This window comes from Leptidea sinapis, chromosome 18 (assembly GCF_905404315.1).
Source record: "Leptidea sinapis chromosome 18, ilLepSina1.1, whole genome shotgun sequence".
NCBI classification, from domain to species: domain Eukaryota; kingdom Metazoa; phylum Arthropoda; class Insecta; order Lepidoptera; family Pieridae; genus Leptidea; species Leptidea sinapis.
Window position 1 is genome coordinate 1,135,551 of NC_066282.1, and position 19,528 is coordinate 1,155,078.

The 19,528-nt window shown below is 44.2% G+C and overlaps 1 protein-coding gene across 1 annotated transcript in view; it reads right to left on the reverse strand.

The window, feature by feature from the left end:
• Positions 1-19,528, reverse strand: part of LOC126969324 (tuberin) — an 87,304-nt gene that overhangs the window by 21,443 nt on the left and 46,333 nt on the right. Inside the window, exons 19-29 of the mRNA XM_050814680.1 lie at positions 18,140-18,203; positions 16,586-16,653; positions 13,294-13,384; positions 8,133-8,282; positions 6,008-6,115; positions 4,871-5,089; positions 4,572-4,636; positions 4,425-4,493; positions 3,547-3,643; positions 2,511-2,692; positions 980-1,161 (exon numbers count right to left, since the gene is read on the reverse strand). Of these exons, the coding sequence (XP_050670637.1) occupies positions 980-1,161; positions 2,511-2,692; positions 3,547-3,643; positions 4,425-4,493; positions 4,572-4,636; positions 4,871-5,089; positions 6,008-6,115; positions 8,133-8,282; positions 13,294-13,384; positions 16,586-16,653; positions 18,140-18,203 (1,295 nt within the window). The remainder of the gene's footprint in view (positions 1-979; positions 1,162-2,510; positions 2,693-3,546; positions 3,644-4,424; positions 4,494-4,571; positions 4,637-4,870; positions 5,090-6,007; positions 6,116-8,132; positions 8,283-13,293; positions 13,385-16,585; positions 16,654-18,139; positions 18,204-19,528) is intronic.

Here is a 19,528-nt window from a genome sequence, read left to right on the forward strand (position 1 = left end):
ATAAAGAAATATTCAAATCACAGCTTCCGATGCCAACCAAGAAAATAGTTATGGACTCTGAAATTCTTCCATGCCTCACCCATGGCTGCCAAACCTGGACGTTTGATTCAAAAACAAGAAACAAAATACAGACTACTCAAAGGAGAATGGAAAGAAGCTGTCTAGGTTTAAAAATTAAAGACAGGGTGAGAAACGCAGACATCCGAAGTAAAACTAAAGTAAGCGATGCACTTACTTTCTCCTTCGAAAGAAAATGGAAGTGGGCGGGGCACTACACTAACGACAGATGGGCACATAGAATAATTAAATGGTCCGGTCCTTGAAGCATTAGAAAGAGAGGCAGGCCTTATGGTAGGCGGACAGATGAAATAGTGGCGGTGGCGGGGTTAAGTTGGATAGAAACTGCAAAAATCAAAACTAAATGGAGTTCTTTGGAGGAGGCTTTTACCCAAAAGGGGTCTATACAAAACCAGCGATAGAGATAGTAACTCACGAGTAAGATTAAATAATTGTTATTTTTGCATGGAATCAAATAAACCTTCATTATTATTATTATTATTATTATTATATATTTATTTGTAAAAAGCCATCATAAGCGTGTACTCAAAGTAAAGGTGACAAAAATATATTTTAATTATCGTGATCTGATAATGACTTGTAGTAAACATGTTTAGTATTATGGTATAATTAGGTCATTTTGTATTTAGTTATAACCCAGATCATATTGACTCTGTAATGAACAGGACATACCGCTTGACGTCGAGTGGAAGTTAAATATAATAATCAAATTAAAAAACAATTATACTCAAATTTCTTGCCATTCAAATGGAACCCGGGCAAAGTACGGGCATACTTCGACCTTTAATAAATAAAGTCCCACGAGGCAACAACCCAGTGTTAAAAAACCTTATCGAACTTTAAAGCAGTTTTAGTTTCCAGACCTTTTATTAAAATTCCGTTGTGGTTGGGTACAACTCACCTGGGTCAGAGTTATAGGTGAGCAGATGCGGATGCTGCTTGTTTTGTTGTTCGCTCTTTTGTACAAGGGGCAGCGGCTGCGGGGAGGTGCCGCTCATCTCCTCTGGGATGGCCTCGCACGACACTCGCATGTCACTCTTCTTAGCTGCCTTTTTACACGCGTGCATGGTCATCGATGCGCTCCTGTTACGAACAAAATATATTTTTGATGTCATTTGAATCAGATATTTCTATGTTTTCTGCTTAATCAAATCGGATCCAGCCCTTGGGTTTGTTTTCGATTCTTGTGCCGCTGCTATGGCCGATGTGATTTTATAGTGAATGGATATTTTCGTACCAAACTCAAATCAAATCCAAACACCTACCACCACCACCAATTGAAAATAAAAGTAAATTGTCTCTGAAACTTGACTCTGGCTAAATGTATGCTGAGACGCAGGCGACCCAGTTCCGCTCAGTGCGGGCACGTGCGATGTTAACTGTAGTGGTAGATAGAATACCGCGCGACGCGTGCACGCCTACAAGGGTATCTTGACCAGTTTACCGGCAAGCTTTTTTCTTTAAACTCTACTCCATGCCCATTAATAGACTACTTACACCGTCGTCTTCGGTTTCGGCACTATCTAAATGGTGTAGGCCCTACACCGTGGCGGAATTTATTAGTCGATCGCAACAAATAAATAATACACGTGGGAATTAAATTGTAATCAACTCCATGATTGGCAAAACGCTGATCACATCTGTTAACCATAAAAGGCATTTATTTCCTGTAAATTGATGCCTTTAGGATTATTTTTGATAGGATAGTCGTAGAAGAATCAGGGATGAATGCATTAATAAACGAGACAAAACTTTGTAATATTTTAAGTGAAAGTTTTTGTTTTTTTTTAAAGTGAAAACTTCTTGGCGGTGTTGAGCCCTTTTCTTGGGATGGGTATAAAATGTTAAACTCGCGTCAGGACACGTGACCTAATCGAAAACTCGTAAGACAGTCGTTGAAATTATGGAAAGATTTATACTTTCAACTAAATTATAGTTCAGCTATTCCAACTTAATCATCATACGGTCATGGGATCAGTGGTTGAATCATTGTGATTGCGAAGCCGAAACACCGCGGGGTCGAGGGATCGAATCTCAGCCGTGAAATATTTTTACAGTTCAATTATTTGGTTTTTAAGCTTTGTAATTAGCGAATACTCTCCCTTAGTCGATAGTTATACTTGTTTTTATTTTGTTTCTTACTTCAGCTACCATAAATATATTGTATCAGTTTTAGAGATTGGCGATGATGATACTATACGATATGATTGGTGGTAATGTACATTCTTAAAGTGTCACTGAAATTATGGATGAAAGTTCATTTTGAGAGATAAACTTTTTAATGTAACATAACTGTAGTTGTTCTGAAGTGTTAAATTTTTATGATATATAAATTGTCATTTTTATGTATGACAGCGCATTAAATGAATATTGTATTTACCAACATATATGCTAGTATTTTATTTGCATATTGTATATTCGTGTGTACTCACGTCGGTTCGCAGCTGGGCAGCAGGATCATCTCCTCGGGGTCGGCCAGCTCGAGGTAGGGCCTGGCGGAGGGTGCGGGCGCGGGGCAGGGGGCGGGCGAGGGGGGTTCGCGTGACGTCAGCTTCCATGACGTCGACATCTCTGGTGACGAGTTGGAACGACGCACCGGGTGTCTGCTTTTACCCTGTGCGAGTTAAAAATATGTTAAAGAGGATGACATTCGGTTCAAGATGGCGCCTGAAAGAGTAACTGGAAAAAATTGTACCCGTGTATAAAAAAATAAAATATGTAATTTCGTTACGACTTTTTCTATTCAAGTTTACAAGCATTATTGTAGTTATTTATGCAACTGTTGCGTATAAGATTAAAACACGAATGTGGGTTTATAATAGTATCACATGAGTGTTTTAATACCTAATTATCAACAGTTGCATACAAGACTTTATCTACACCCAAAATATGAATCCTCTAAAAGATTCTGAAACAGTTAGCTTACTGCTAACATTAAAACAGCCAGTCCTAGTAGTAAACTAATATCATTCATTACTGATTATATACAAATAAACTAAGTATTAATGAAATAATTATTTATATTAGTAATTTACATTTTGTATAGTACAATTATTAAAATTCACTTGAATATTATGTTCTTTTGCAGCGTTTAAAATATCTGGGGGTGTGCTGTCAAAACTTGAATCGCTCATTTTTTGTAAACAAAACAATAAAATTTCAAAGATAAATGGCGAGGATTCGAATAACCTACTGTTTCTTTTACGGCGCGCGACGTTCTGGTAGTGTGGAACGCGCTTAAATGAAAATATATAAAAAATAACAAAAGAGCAATGTTAAGAAGTCAGTACAACATTACAACACTCGTTTGGATGATGTAATAGTTATTAGAACATTGGGTGTTTTAATGTTGGCAATAAGCTAACTGTTTCAGAATCTTTAATAGAGAAGTTAAAGCATGGGTGTTTATAAAATTAGCATTATGAACTTTTTAATGAAAGGTGTAAGTAAGAACGGCAACAAACACACCTCTGTCGCAAACAGCAGCACGTCAATATCGGCGGCGTCGGCGGGCGCACTCGTCCGCTGCGGCGACCCCGGGATGTTGATGGGCTGCGTGCTTATTCTGGTAAAATATCAAATATCAGAATGGTTCTTGTAGTCTACGCGCAAATAGAGACCCAATGACGTTATGAATAGAATGCTATATCCTTATATGTGTATGCATATATGGATATATCATTCGCAGTCTTATAGCGGAACGGCAAAAGTGTGCTTAAAGACAATGTAAGCACGTGTGCCATTGTTGTAAGTATATACAGATCCCCCGATGCACTATATGAGATAATTGAGAGTGTATTGGAGGAGGTTCTATCAAAATCTAAGAAATATTTATTATGATTTGTGGTGACTTTAATATTAACTTATATATTTTCTTAGAGCCTACTAGAGTAACCAGCACCTCTAAAAGCTGTATTGATAATATTTTTACTAATTATAAACCTATTTCTCAGTTAATAATTAATAAACTGAGCTCAGACCACTTTGGTCAATTAGCATCTTTTAATATTGAAGTAAACAAATGTACTTCAACTAAAAAGTTTATTTTTTAGTCCGGTAAATAATAGGCAAATGGAGAAATATGCAATGTTTCGAAAAAACTCTCAAATTTGTATTTGAATTATAACAGTACTCCAAATGAGATGTATGGTATGTTATTTAAAATTTAATTTAAAATAATTAAAACAGAGTTTGCTTCTATATTTACTTCAAAGACAGTCAACTCGGGTGGTCTCTTGTCATTTAACAACTGGGCAATAATAATAAATAGGTTACATAAATATAAATTATAAAGATACTTGTCGTCATAGCGATAAAAGTATAAAAATTAAATTAGTGCAGATTACCGAGCGGGGTGAGGTCGTGGCGCCCCGGGCGACGCCTGCAGCCGGTCACTGGCCACCACCGAGTCCGAGCTGCGGAGGTGACAACCTCATTACCAACACTACACTTAGATTGGAATAATCTGTATGAAAAAACATGGAAAACACTACCTGGATTTGTGTAAGTCTGTAGCATGTTGTTGCGTTTGTCGGTTCAGCTTTGATTCTTCCGTTGCCTGGGAGTAAAAAAAACGTCATTTAGCTAATACATGATAATTCCTTTTGCCAGGTCAACTAATTAAGCAAAGACCTTAATTAAACCTGCCCAATAAATCAAACGCATGAAATATAGAAAATGTTGACATCGAAGTTAAAGTGAGAACCATCACGTTTGTCCCGCACAATGTAATAACATTACAAATTCTTCAATTAATAGCACATGTCACAGCAGTGTCGATGGTGCTTCTTACGAGGTCAGTGGCGGAGGCTGCGTGCGTGGTCAGCTGTGCGGAGGCCGGCTTGCCGCCCGGGGCGCCAGCGGCCATGTTGTGGCCGCCCGGGGCGCCAGCGCCCGTGTTGTTGGCCAGCGGCCCTCCTACGGCCACGTTGTTGACACCGGCGGCCAGCGGGGGCGATATCACCGTCAGCATGTCTTGCAGGTCGCATTCTTGCAGCTGAGACGCAGTTATCTGTGTAGCAATAATCCACAGATTAACGCTTACAAATGAGGGTAGTCTATTAACTGTTATTTTAATCGTAACAAATATCTACTAATAATTATAATTAATTATTATTTATTGTACGGATCACATTTATCAAACAAAATTACTGCGCCTCAAATATTAGAAGCATTCAATTATGCAATGTGACTGATACACCAAAGATATAAATCAAGTAGTATTCGGTACGCGATTGTGATTCTAATTATGAAATAAAATTATTAGGTATTTAATTTTTAAACAACCCTGTGCCTCACCCCGCTACCTGTTGCGTCCACAGCCAATGTTCGGGTTCGTTACCCTTTACTGTAAGCGCAAGCACCACCAGGTCCGTGTGTCCGGCTTCCTGATTACTACCGTGTAATCCGTCGTGTGTATAGCAATACACGTGGTTCTGCATCCGCAGCAGCCAGCTCACGTCGCCGGTGGCCGAGCGCACGTGCAGCTGCGCCCAGCGCGCGCACCAACACTCACAGGCGCCGCCCTCGGCCCCGCCCTGGTGCTCGTACTCACGTGGTTCTGCATCCGCAGCAGCCAGCTCACGTCGCCGGTGGCCGAGCGCACGTGCAGCTGCGCCCAGCGCGCGCACCAACACTCACAGGCGCCGCCCTCGGCCCCGCCCTGGTGCTCGTACTCACGTGGTTCTGCATCCGCAGCAGCCAGCTCACGTCGCCGGTGGCCGAGCGCACGTGCAGCTGCGCCCAGCGCGCGCACCAACACTCACAGGCGCCGCCCTCGGCCCCGCCCTGGTGCTCGTACTCACGTGGTTCTGCATCCGCAGCAGCCAGCTCACGTCGCCGGTGGCCGAGCGCACGTGCAGCTGCGCCCAGCGCGCGCACCAACACTCACAGGCGCCGCCCTCGGCCCCGCCCTGGTGCTCGTACTCACGTGGTTCTGCATCCGCAGCAGCCAGCTCACGTCGCCGGTGGCCGAGCGCACGTGCAGCTGCGCCCAGCGCGCGCACCAACACTCACAGGCGCCGCCCTCGGCCCCGCCCTGGTGCTCGTACTCACGTGGTTCTGCATCCGCAGCAGCCAGCTCACGTCGCCGGTGGCCGAGCGCACGTGCAGCTGCGCCCAGCGCGCGCACCAACACTCACAGGCGCCGCCCTCGGCCCCGCCCTGGTGCTCGTACTCACGTGGTTCTGCATCCGCAGCAGCCAGCTCACGTCGCCGGTGGCCGAGCGCACGTGCAGCTGCGCCCAGCGCGCGCACCAACACTCACAGGCGCCGCCCTCGGCCCCGCCCTGGTGCTCGTACTCACGTGGTTCTGCATCCGCAGCAGCCAGCTCACGTCGCCGGTGGCCGAGCGCACGTGCAGCTGCGCCCAGCGCGCGCACCAACACTCACAGGCGCCGCCCTCGGCCCCGCCCTGGTGCTCGTACTCACGTGGTTCTGCATCCGCAGCAGCCAGCTCACGTCGCCGGTGGCCGAGCGCACGTGCAGCTGCGCCCAGCGCGCGCACCAACACTCACAGGCGCCGCCCTCGGCCCCGCCCTGGTGCTCGTACTCACGTGGTTCTGCATCCGCAGCAGCCAGCTCACGTCGCCGGTGGCCGAGCGCACGTGCAGCTGCGCCCAGCGCGCGCACCAACACTCACAGGCGCCGCCCTCGGCCCCGCCCTGGTGCTCGTACTCACGTGGTTCTGCATCCGCAGCAGCCAGCTCACGTCGCCGGTGGCCGAGCGCACGTGCAGCTGCGCCCATCGCGCGCACCAACACTCACAGGCGCCGCCCTCGGCCCCGCCCTGGTGCTCGTACTCACGTGGTTCTGCATCCGCAGCAGCCAGCTCACGTCGCCGGTGGCCGAGCGCACGTGCAGCTGCGCCCAGCGCGCGCACCAACACTCACAGGCGCCGCCCTCGGCCCCGCCCTGGTGCTCGTACTCACGTGGTTCTGCATCCGCAGCAGCCAGCTCACGTCGCCGGTGGCCGAGCGCACGTGCAGCTGCGCCCAGCGCGCGCACCAACACTCACAGGCGCCGCCCTCGGCCCCGCCCTGGTGCTCGTACTCACGTGGTTCTGCATCCGCAGCAGCCAGCTCACGTCGCCGGTGGCCGAGCGCACGTGCAGCTGCGCCCAGCGCGCGCACCAACACTCACAGGCGCCGCCCTCGGCCCCGCCCTGGTGCTCGTACTCACGTGGTTCTGCATCCGCAGCAGCCAGCTCACGTCGCCGGTGGCCGAGCGCACGTGCAGCTGCGCCCAGCGCGCGCACCAACACTCACAGGCGCCGCCCTCGGCCCCGCCCTGGTGCTCGTACTCACGTGGTTCTGCATCCGCAGCAGCCAGCTCACGTCGCCGGTGGCCGAGCGCACGTGCAGCTGCGCCCAGCGCGCGCACCAACACTCACAGGCGCCGCCCTCGGCCCCGCCCTGGTGCTCGTACTCACGTGGTTCTGCATCCGCAGCAGCCAGCTCACGTCGCCGGTGGCCGAGCGCACGTGCAGCTGCGCCCAGCGCGCGCACCAACACTCACAGGCGCCGCCCTCGGCCCCGCCCTGGTGCTCGTACTCACGTGGTTCTGCATCCGCAGCAGCCAGCTCACGTCGCCGGTGGCCGAGCGCAGGTGCAGCTGCGCCCAGCGCGCGCACCAACACTCACAGGCGCCGCCCTCGGCCCCGCCCTGGTGCTCGTACTCACGTGGTTCTGCATCCGCAGCAGCCAGCTCACGTCGCCGGTGGCCGAGCGCACGTGCAGCTGCGCCCAGCGCGCGCATCAACACTCGCAGGCGCCGCCCTCGGCCCCGCCCTGGTGCTCGTACTCACGTGGTTCTGCATCCGCAGCAGCCAGCTCACGTCGCCGGTGGCCGAGCGCACGTGCAGCTGCGCCCAGCGCGCGCATCAACACTCGCAGGCGCCGCCCTCGGCCCCGCCCTGGTGCTCGTACTCACGTGGTTCTGCATCCGCAGCAGCCAGCTCACGTCGCCGGTGGCCGAGCGCACGTGCAGCTGCGCCCAGCGCGCGCATCAACACTCGCAGGCGCCGCCCTCGGCCCCGCCCTGGTGCTCGTACTCACGTGGTTCTGCATCCGCAGCAGCCAGCTCACGTCGCCGGTGGCCGAGCGCACGTGCAGCTGCGCCCAGCGCGCGCACCAACACTCGCAGGCGCCGCCCTCGGCCCCGCCCCCTCCGCCCCCCGTGCCAAGCGCCCAGACGCCCTCCTCGACCTCCTTACAAACAGTAATAGATGAATTACGGTACGCAGACGTGCTCGCTAACTATGGGCCTTATGAGAAAGCTCATAGTCGCTTAGAGGGCAATGGAGAGGGCTATGCTCGGAGTTTTCCTGCGAGATCGAATCAGAAATGAGGAGATCCGTAGGAGAACCAAAGTTACCGACATAGTCCAAATGATTGCAAAACTGAAGCAGCAGTGGGCAGGGCACATAGTTCGACGGATAGATAGCCGTTGGGGCAGTAAAGTACTCGAATGGCGACCATGTAACGGAAAACGCAGTGTTGGTTGGCCCCCCACAATCCAAAAGTGCACGCCTGATACTCATTTTCCACAATAAAATCGATTAAAGTATACACAAGTACGTGGTGCATGCACTCGTCGTCACGGGTCGTCTTCTTTCCTCAAATATGTGCAAAGAAAAAGATGGCTGATCCATGCATCAATTGGTGAACGGGTGCTACTTGTGGCGCCAGGCGATCTGTTATACTTAATAAATGATTGTATTTGTTGGATGTGATTCCTAATTAAGATAGTAATCACGACCTTCATGTTCACGAAGCATCCTTACACAAACAATGAATTCAAGCTCTAAAGGTTGCATTGTAAAATACTCGTATTTGGTTGAAAAGAGTGGCCGTTGAGTTTCTTGTATGTACTTCCCACGAGCTCAATTTCAAGTTCTCAAGTCAAAATTTTCAAGTCAGCCCTTGTCCATCCGATCCAAAAAAAAGGAGACAGTTCGGATCCGGCAAACTACAGGCCTATTGCTATTACCTCCCTGCTCTGCAAAATCATGGAGAGCATAATTAGCCGTCAGCTCTTGGTATACCTAGAGGGTCACCAGTTGATCAATGACCGACAATACGGGTTTCGCCATGGTCGGTCGGCAGGTGATCTTCTGGTATTCCTAACACATAGATGGGCTGCGGCTATTGAAAGCAAGGGGGAAGGCCTTTGATCGTTTTTTTTGTGTACCCATGTCGTATCGTCCCGGAAACACCGCACAAGGAAGTTCATTCCACAGCTTTGTAGTACGTGGAAGAAAGCTCCTTGTAAACCGCACTGTGGAGGACCGCCACACATCCAGATGGTGAGGATGATATCCTAACTTGTGGCGTGTCGTGCGAAGGTGGAATTCGGCGGCAGGAATTAGATAAAACAGCTCTTCGGAACACTCCCAGTGATAAATGCGGTAGAAGACACACAATGAAGCGACGTCTCTACGCAACGCCAAGTGATCCAGCCGTAGTACTGGGTCCCCGACAATTCGCGCTGCTCTGCGTTGCACGCGGTCAAATGGATCGAGCTGATACTGGGGTGCGCCAGACCAGAGATGACAGCAATACTCCATGTGTGGCCGGACCTGCGCTTTGTACAGCGCTAGAATGTGGGCCGGCTTGAAGTATTGCCGTGCTCTATTAATGACTCCCAGTTTCTTTGAAGCCAATTTGGCTTTGCCCTCCAGATGGCCACGGAATTGGCAATCGCTCGAGATTTCGAGACCCATTATTCCGATACTAGGCGAGGCTTTTAGGGAAGTGTTGTCGAAGAGCGGTGATGCGACAAATGGGGTTTTTTTAGTTGTAAACGCGCAAACTTGAGTCTTCTGGGGGTTGAATTGGACAAGGTTCAATTTACCCCATTCCGCGACCTTCTCAAGAGAGGACTCGATAGAAGACACAAGTTTCTCCCGGCACTGGTCGACGATTTCCCGAGAGAGACGTACATGGCCCGTGTATACGGCATCACCAGTGCTGTCATCTGCATAGCAATGAATGTTGGAGGTGTCCAACATATCATTGATATGCAGAAGAAACAGCGTAGGAGATAGCACACAGCCTTGGGGCACTCCAACATTCACGGGCTTCGGGTTCGAGCAATGTCCGTCGACAACGACCTGTATGCTGCGCCCAGTGAGGAAGCTGGAGGTCCACTTGCACAAGCTCTCGGGAAGCCCAAATGATGGAAGTTTAGAGAGGAGCGCCTTATGCCATACACGATCAAAGGCCTTCGCTATATCCAGGCTAACTGCCAGACCTTCCCCCTTGCTTTTAATAGCCGCAGCCCATCTATGTGTTAGGTATACCAGAAGATCACCTGCCGACCGACCATGTCGAAACCCGTATTGTCGGTCGTTGATCAACTGGTGACCCTCTAGGTATACCAAGAGCTGAAGGCTAATTATGCTATCCATGATTTTGGAGAGCAGGGAGGTAATAGCAATAGGCCTGTAGTTTGCCGGATCCGAACTGTCTCCTTTTTTTTGGATCGGATGGACAAGGGCTGACTTCCATGAGTCAGGGACTACGCCTTTGGAATAAGAGTGCCGGAATAAACGCGTTAGCACCGGCGTCAACTCAGGGGCACACGTTCTAAGCACGACTGGAGAAATGCCATCCGGCCCGCTCGACTTCCTGACGTCCAACGAAAACAGAGCTCGCCTAACAGTTTTCTGTCTGAACTGTACTTCAGGCATAGAGCTCTGACACCGCGGGATGGTCGGCGGTGTTTTTCCGTTGTCGTCAAGAGTCGAGTTGGAGGCGAAAAGAGCGCACAGGAGATCGGCTTTCTCTTTTGCCGTATGGGCCAGGTTGTCATTCCTCATGTGCAACGGCGGCATGGACGGCTGGCTGAGTATATGGCGCATCGTGTATGGCACAAGGCGCTCCTGTCCAAACTTCCATCATTTGAGCTTCCCGAGAGCTTGTGCAAGTGGACCTCCAGCTTCCTCACTGGGCGCAGCATACAGGTCGTTGTCGACGGATAGTGCTCGAACCCGAAGCCCGTGAATGCTGGATTGCCCCAAGGCTGTGTGCTGTCTCCCACGCTGTTTCTTCTGCATATCAATCGTATGTTGCACACCTCCAACATTCATTGCTATGCAGACGACAGCACTGGTGATGCCGTATACACGGGCAATGCAGGTCTCTCTCGGGAAATCGTCGACCAGTGCCGGAAGAAACTTGTGTCTTCTATCGAGTCCTCTCATGAGAAGGTCGCGGAATGGGGAAAATTGAACCTTGTGCAATTTAACCCCCAGAAGACTCAAGTTTGCGCGTTTACCACTAAAAAAACCCAATTTGTCGTATCACCGCTCTTCGACAACACTTCCCTCAAAGCCTCGCCTAGTATCGGAATACGGGGTCTCGATAAATGATCTTCCTAATCTAATAGAGAAAAAACCTGTTGTTAAATAAAAAGTTAACGAAATGAATAAAATTTACCGTACGAAATGTAAAAATGTTGATGCAAGTGTTTTGCTAAACGAAGAGGTGATAAAATCGGTGGAATCTGCTAAATTTCTTGGCATTACACGGGATTCCAAATTACAATGGGGCCCCCATATTGAAGGATTGGCGAACAGACTTAGTTCTGCAGCATACGCGGTTAATAAGATTAAACAATTAACTGACATAGATACGGCGCGACTTGTATACTTTAGTTATTTCCATAGTATTATGTCTTAACTGTGGGGCAGCGCTGCCGACATTAATACAATATTTGTGCTGCAGAAGAGGGCTATTCACGCTATTTATAACCTAGGCCCTAAGGAATCATTGAGAGCAAAATTCAAAGAAAATAACTTCTTGACTGTTGCTTCTCAATATATTCTTGATAATGTAATGTATGTTCATAGGCACATAAGTGAATTTGCCAGAAACTGTCATAACCATAATGTTAACACAAGGAACAGAAATAAGCTTATAATGCCTACTACTCGACTAAGTCGAGTTTGCAAGTCTTTTGTGGGGCGATGTATCTGCTTTTACAACAGGACCCCAGAAAATGTTCAAAGCAAATGTATTACGTTATTCGAAAGAATTGTTGAAAAACGTTTGTGTGGTAAAGGTTACTATAACATAAATGGCTTTCTTAATGATACCACAGATTGGGAATGGAGCGACCGCCCTCAGGCTAATAAATAATAAGTTTAATTGTACAATGTTACTTAGAAAATGTTACTGCAAAACATATTTTTGATGAAAAAAAAAGGCCGCTGAGTTTGTTACGCCCATTCTTCTCAGGTCTGAGGCATTCATTTTGGAATGGGTGGTAGTTTTTTGATTTTCTTTACTTGACTTTCAATAAGTGATTTCACATCCTATTTTGAATAAAAATATTTGAATTTGAATAGTTCAGGAGATCCACAAAATTAATCATATCAAAAATTGCAAAGTCCTCCATCATTAAATAACTGTCAGTATAATTGTGAAATTTGTCAACAATATTGTGACGAGTGTAATACATGTCAGCTATAAAAATATTTATTTTTATAAATATAGATTAAACGGCGGTGAATTTAAAGTTGATTTTTTTATAAATAATAATGAAACGGTAGTGAAATGAACGCTTATATTAATTGAAAAAGTCAGCAATGTGTTTTTTTAAACATTAGAAATATGTAGTATATATTTTTTTTCAATTTCCCTGGCTCATACATCTATACATACACAGACGTCCATAAAAGATTATTTTTAATGTTATTATTACTACGTTAAACAGAATAATTGCTATTGAAATATATTTAATTTATCTCACAGACTATTTGACTCTATATAAGTGTACTCATATTAACCAGTAAGTGGGATATAATAAAAATCTAGGCGCAGGCAGAAGCCGTGAAGCAGTAATGTGTAAGCATTACTGTGTTTCGGTGTGAAGGGCGCCGTAGCTAGTGAAATTACTTGGAAAATAAGACTTAACATCATGTCTAAGTTGACGAGCGGCACTACTCTTAGTGCCGCTCAGAATTTTTGGGTTTTTCAAGAATCCTGAGCGGCATTGCATTGTAATTGGTACGGCGTATTAATTACCATCAGCTGATCGTTCTGCTCGTCTCGTCCCTTAATGTCAATAAAAAAAAAACAATTTCACGTATCATTGGACAAACGGGCCAACGTGATAACACATTATGAAGCAACCGCCAATGGACATCAGCAACACCAGTAGTCAAAAAATGCGTGAAATATAATATAAAACATAATATTTATGTGTACTGACCACTTCTTTTGATATCTTGTCGATGCGCAGATTGCATGAACTCAAAAAATCCATGAATGGATCCGATGATTTGTTTTCCGACGAGTTTTGCCTGAAAATGTTAATTATTTAATGACATTCGCTTCATATCGTCACTCTCGGGCAATATTAAACAAAGCGATGTCTCAAACAACATAATATTATGCACCGCCACGAGTGTCAGTAATGAGACAACTTGATATAAATATGGAGAATGGCTCTCCTATATAACTACGTTTGAGTTTGAACAAAGCTTTCCGGCATTTACATTACTCATATTAAAGTTTTTCTCAAAAGCGAATCTATTCTATTATTTTATTCTAATGACGAATAAATTCTGTAAAGTGAAATGCGTATTGGGATTATGCGGAAAAAGTATTAGAACTATTGACATCACCGAGCCTGATTATTTGATAAATAACCAGAATGAACACAAAAATATTTTGGAATATTAGATAATCAACATAACACTGGAAGCTTACCATCAATTCACGTGAATGGCTTCCTCACCCTCACATGCACTCCGCATAGGAGACTACAACGTTTGATATGCTTAGTAATTTTGATTTGATTTGATTATTTGTAAATTGATGCAAAAATGTAGATTTTATTATAAAAATCGGATTATATTTGATCAAATTACTTAATCGTTCTTATTGGGCCCAGAAATTGTCTACTTTGCGAGAGGTATAATATTTATTTGAACGGAATAAGACTTCAACAACGCAACTAGCAGCGGGCATGCCACATGCCAGCCTGTCACTACCAGCCACCACTACAGCTTCATTCTGAACTGCAAAACACATCCAACTGAAGAGTATAAGAAGCTGTTCAATAAGTTACTTCACACCGGCTACAATCATCTTTATGATTCATAATGTTTCTGATTTCTCACGTGCGATATCAATTCAGTATTGACACTGAACTGCTTTGAACTGCTTTGGTGGTATTAATATATTTTTTAGAGCCATTCCTGCCACCGAAGTCCACCTTCGCACGACACACCACAAATTAAGATATCATCCGCACCATCTGGATGTCTGGCTTTCCACTACAGTGAACTTTCAGAAGTTTCTTCCACGAAAAACCAAACAATGAAATGAGCTTCCTTTTGCGGATTTTCCAGGACGGTAACGACATCGGTACATTGAATTAGCTATTTTTTTTCTCTCTTAAAATTCGCATGTATCTTGATTTTGTAATTTTTGATTTTTTGTAAAGACTGTGCATGTTGTGATACCATCATTTGTTGTACATTCAACTTATATTTTGTTAAAATTCAATATATTTAAGCGTATTAGAATGTAACAACTACTGGTAGTTCAATAAATAAATAAATAAAAAATAATTAAAAACAAAAATGATGAACACGGTTGGCAGCAACGCGTGAAAGCAAAATTTACAGAAAAGCGAGAAGCAAACATTGCAACAACACAAATTGAAGGAGACAATATACAACAAACATAAACACTGTCCTAAATAGAAGAGGCACAACGATCATTCAGCCGCGGAGCTTCAGCGAACAAAATAGTAGAAGGTGAGAGAGGAAAGGAGGGATTATTGTGTGGATGTGAGGCTGATCAGTGTCAACGTCAGCGAAATATTTACTTCTCAACTTTGTTTCTTTGAAAAATCCTTAGTTTTGTATATTTCTCATTACGTGATCTCTTGTACTTTAGATATAAAATAATTGACTTTATTACTTACTAATATTAGCAGAGCCATAACCACGATCTTTTTACGAAAATGAAAAAGAATCATTCAACCAGACCTCTGCTATGTTCGTTAATTAAAATTGTGATTGTTGAACATATTAATACAGAATATTTTAACTGAATTACCTATTATCATATTAATTATTTATAATCTTATATAGCGCTTACGTTAATACTTTTATATTTAAGACGTAAGTATTGCGCACTCGCCATCTCTTTTACCCGATATTAGGGTGTAATAATCCCTTGCAAGCTTAAACCACACCTATGCCTTTTTTAATATTTGTTAATATATTTTACCCTTAAATTAAAATAAATGGTGAGATTCTATAATTTAACTGTGTCAAGTCAATTCGCTAGATCAACGCAGGATGAGTATGGAGCGGGAGACGGCAGCAGGCGGAGGGGTGACGTCACACCTGGAGACGTGTCCGCTGGATGGCAGCTGCAGCTCGGAGATGGAGAGCGAGGAGCACGACGTCTCCGTGGAGCGGCTGTGCTGCAGCGACCACTTGCTGTACCTACGCGCACGCACACACGCGTTTATCTCACACGTAGCGTACACACACACGCAAGCCACAACCCCGCGACATGTCTACCTCAACCAGTTACACTGCGCCGATGAACATGGAGTTTAGTTACATCCTGTTTGAACTTTGATATGCTGAATGAGGGTCCATCCTGGATTTATCAGGTGGATTAATACAAAGCAGATTACTACGGGAAGCGGCAGTAGCACTCTCGCTTCTATCACAATCTATAAATTAAATTTTCATCTGCGCAGTGTGTTTTAAATAGCCCCACCGGTACACGCACACCATTAGCGAAGCCAACTTGACAATCAACAGAAAAGACATATTCCTGTCATGTTAATGTTTCGAACAGCTTTAAAAAGCTTTACAGAAACGCAATTGTATATGTACTGTTTTGAGGAGAAAAGTAGAGGTGCCTATTAAGTTAATTGTAATTCCATTGTTGACAAAGTTAAAGTGCCGAAAACTAGGCTTCATAAAATTAGACATTTATTTGAACTGTATGCGTTTTTAAAATACTCTGCCGAAAATTTGACAATTAATAAATTTAAACAATAAAGGCCTGATACAATTTTGAAGACTTCATTACTGATAAGGTTGCTTTGCAGCGAAAAGATTACTCTTAATTAACGATATTAATTCATATTATTAATCATTTATATTGACTTATTCTCTGTTATTGTAATCACAATAAAAATTTTGCTCTGTGAGTTTTTTTGTGGCTTCTTCTCAGACGACTCCGTATAGTAAAGCCATACCAAAAGAAGCATCACAGCCTGACGATTCACAGTGATAAAATCCTGATTCTAATGTCCCTATTAAATCCTGTACTTGACGGTTAATGTAACTTGAACGAACGTAGCACGGGTTTCATCACTTGATGTTAGGTGATCAACTTCGCACATTATTAAATATTCCATTGAGTTTCTATTTAAAATTCGAGTAAAGGAGAGTTTTGTAAACGAAAGCAGTTTTAACTTTATGTCATCGACCTGTCAATAGTCTACTGTTAACATTCAAGATTACCGCTTCACTTCGGGATGCAGGTGGTTGCTGGACGATCCGTTACTCTCCGAACTGTCTCTAACTTGTACCTGACAAACAAACAATATTTCAGTCTAAATGGGTTTCAACTTATAGTGTGCCTTACTTTTGTAAAAATACACTTACAATATACCGGCGTATATACAAACAATGCGAGCGAGGGAGACGAACATCTCTAACGGAGATAATTTATAACTTAGGTCCTAAAGAATCATTGAGAGCAAATGTCAAAGAAATTAACATCTTGACTGTTACAAAAGGCGGATCTATTGTTACTGTAACCGACAATTTTGATTGACAAGTCATAAGCAGTCAGCCACGCTTTGTTAGCTCCGGAGTTGTATTGAATTATACACCAGTATCTAACGCACACATTCACAAATATAATAATTGATCACGCATTATCGAGCTGTCAGGAGACCTTTACGCTGATATATTGTAAGTCTATGGTTGTATCGTAATATATATAGAAAAGTGGATGACTATGTAATAATAATGGGACGTTATTCCAGAAAAACGTTCCAAGCCACAAACTTAACATTTTAAGGAATTCGTGTTTACTTTTATAAATATTAGTGTATTCCATACATGTGGGTTGGGCTACTAAGTCATGGTGTCATGGTGTTGTTAGTATTTTGCTGTCAGGCATAACCTTAGTGTGCATGACAATGTATGTATCTTTCTATTAGTGTGCGTGCAAACTTCTAGCTGAAATTAGAGGTTAACAGTTAGCTGCTATTTGTTCGACTTGTTCACAGCTGTTACAGTCTACCTTGACGTATATATTATCTAAGCATAAAATATGTAATAATGTCATATTTGTGGAAATGTATTTAAAAAAATATTATGTGTCTTTCAGACGTATTATAACAATATTATAACTAAGCCGCATTTTATTCTGGTTTGTATGTCAGCACCGTGGGCGGGTCACAATATATTGAGGGGTGCAACCTGTCATCGTTAACTATACTGTCGTTGGTAATAAGGGGTTTATCTTTATATAATATTAGCTGACCCGACAGACGTTGCTCTGTAGATAATTTAAAAAAACTGTTTCATAGGAATTTGCCAATAATATTTCAAAAAATCAAGAATTATTTCGTAAAATTGCTCCCTGTTGTTATAATGAAATTGTTTCACAGTGGAACTGTCAAACCGTGCGTCAATAAAGTCACTCATAAAAAATATGACCATACAAAACAAATATTGAAAATGAAAATAATTATGGGTCCTATCCTATCTCTCAAGTTGGACCTAACTGCACTCCATGAAGTAATCCCCATTAAAATCCGTTCATTAGTTTAGCGAGTCCATCGCGGACAAACAACGTGTCACGTAATTTATATATATTAAGATAATTATTTACAGTTTGTATAATAGGCTAACGCACCTATACTCACCGGATTTTTAGGATTCTGTTTGTGTAAAATGTATACCTAATAATCAAACGTGACTTCCACAAGTGTTTCATTATATAAATTAATAAATAATATTAGACTTTAATCTAGAGCTATTAGTGCGGGTACTTGTACGTACGTGCGGCGCGGCTGCGGTCGCAGACAGGTCGTCGCTCGCCGCCTGGCAGCACGTCGCAGAGCACCTGCACAAAGCGATCACTGTGATTCTCTTCATGGAGTAATCCCACTACTTGAAGGTTATTATAAAGTGTATAATCTTTGAAGTGTAAATTTTCAACCCTATTTGATTTCTAGTTTACTTTGTAGTATTCTTCAGGGCACCCGGCTGTCTGTCTGTCATAAACCGCAATGTACTTAATTTTGACAGCGTGTATTAATTACAATGACGCTACAAACAATAATAATAATAAATAAACCAAGATGGCGGATTCAAGAATGGCCCCTGTGCTAATAAAAAATATTTAATTAACAATTATACAGCGTCATGTCTTGCATGGAACCCGTTGTGTACAAGTCGCACTTGGGCTTTTTCATGTTTTAATTTTCAAGTCATTGGGCGTGCCCTGCGAAATCTATTCATCTAATAGAATATATCTTATGATACACAAATAAAATTTGAAAAACAAAATTTTATGAACGATGCGGGACTCGAACCCACGACCTCCGGCGTTCCGTGCCGGTACTCTAACCAACTGAGCCAACCAAATTATGGGACACGAATTTACTAGACCCAATCCTTAAAAAGTTACGCTGTGATTCGTACAACTACCGGCTCATGACAAATACCACCTCCTGTTTGAAATTGAAGACTCGCTTATCAACGACGGCAATAAATATTTTTCACTGCATTGTAATGGGCAAGGCGTATCAATTAGTATCAGTTGAAAGTCCTGTTCGTCTCGTCCCTTATTATCATGGGCATGTCTCCTGCACCGGGTGTGCCAATATCTCTTGGGCTAACGTCGACAGAAAGGGCCCACTGTTCGCAATTCAAAGAGGAACCAGACAAGGAGACCCACTGTCGCCAAAAATATTCATTGCAGTACCTGAGCTTATAATCCACGATATAAACTGGTAAAGGGGAGGCATCAATATCAGAAATAAAAGGCTAACCCATTTAAGATTCGCAGACGACCTGGTTCTTCTAAGTGATACCGCTAGAGACCTACAAGAAATGCTGACAGCACTACATCGGCACAGCGAGAAGGTCGGTCTCGAAATAAATTTTGACAAGATAAAAATCATCACAAACCATACTAAACCTACTTTCAGCGTCGAAGGCGAAGTAATAGAGTACGTTGAAGAGTTTAGGCAAACTGGTTTCGTTCAGAGAGATTGACTCGGAGGAAATAGATAGACGAATGGCGCTGGCATGGAAACGATACTGGTCCCTGAAAAATCTTCTTAAATCTAAGCTATCTATTGTTCAGAAACGGAGACTCGTGGACTCTATCATTCTACCTACACTAACCTATGGTAGCCAGACCTGGTCTTTAACAGAAGCTAA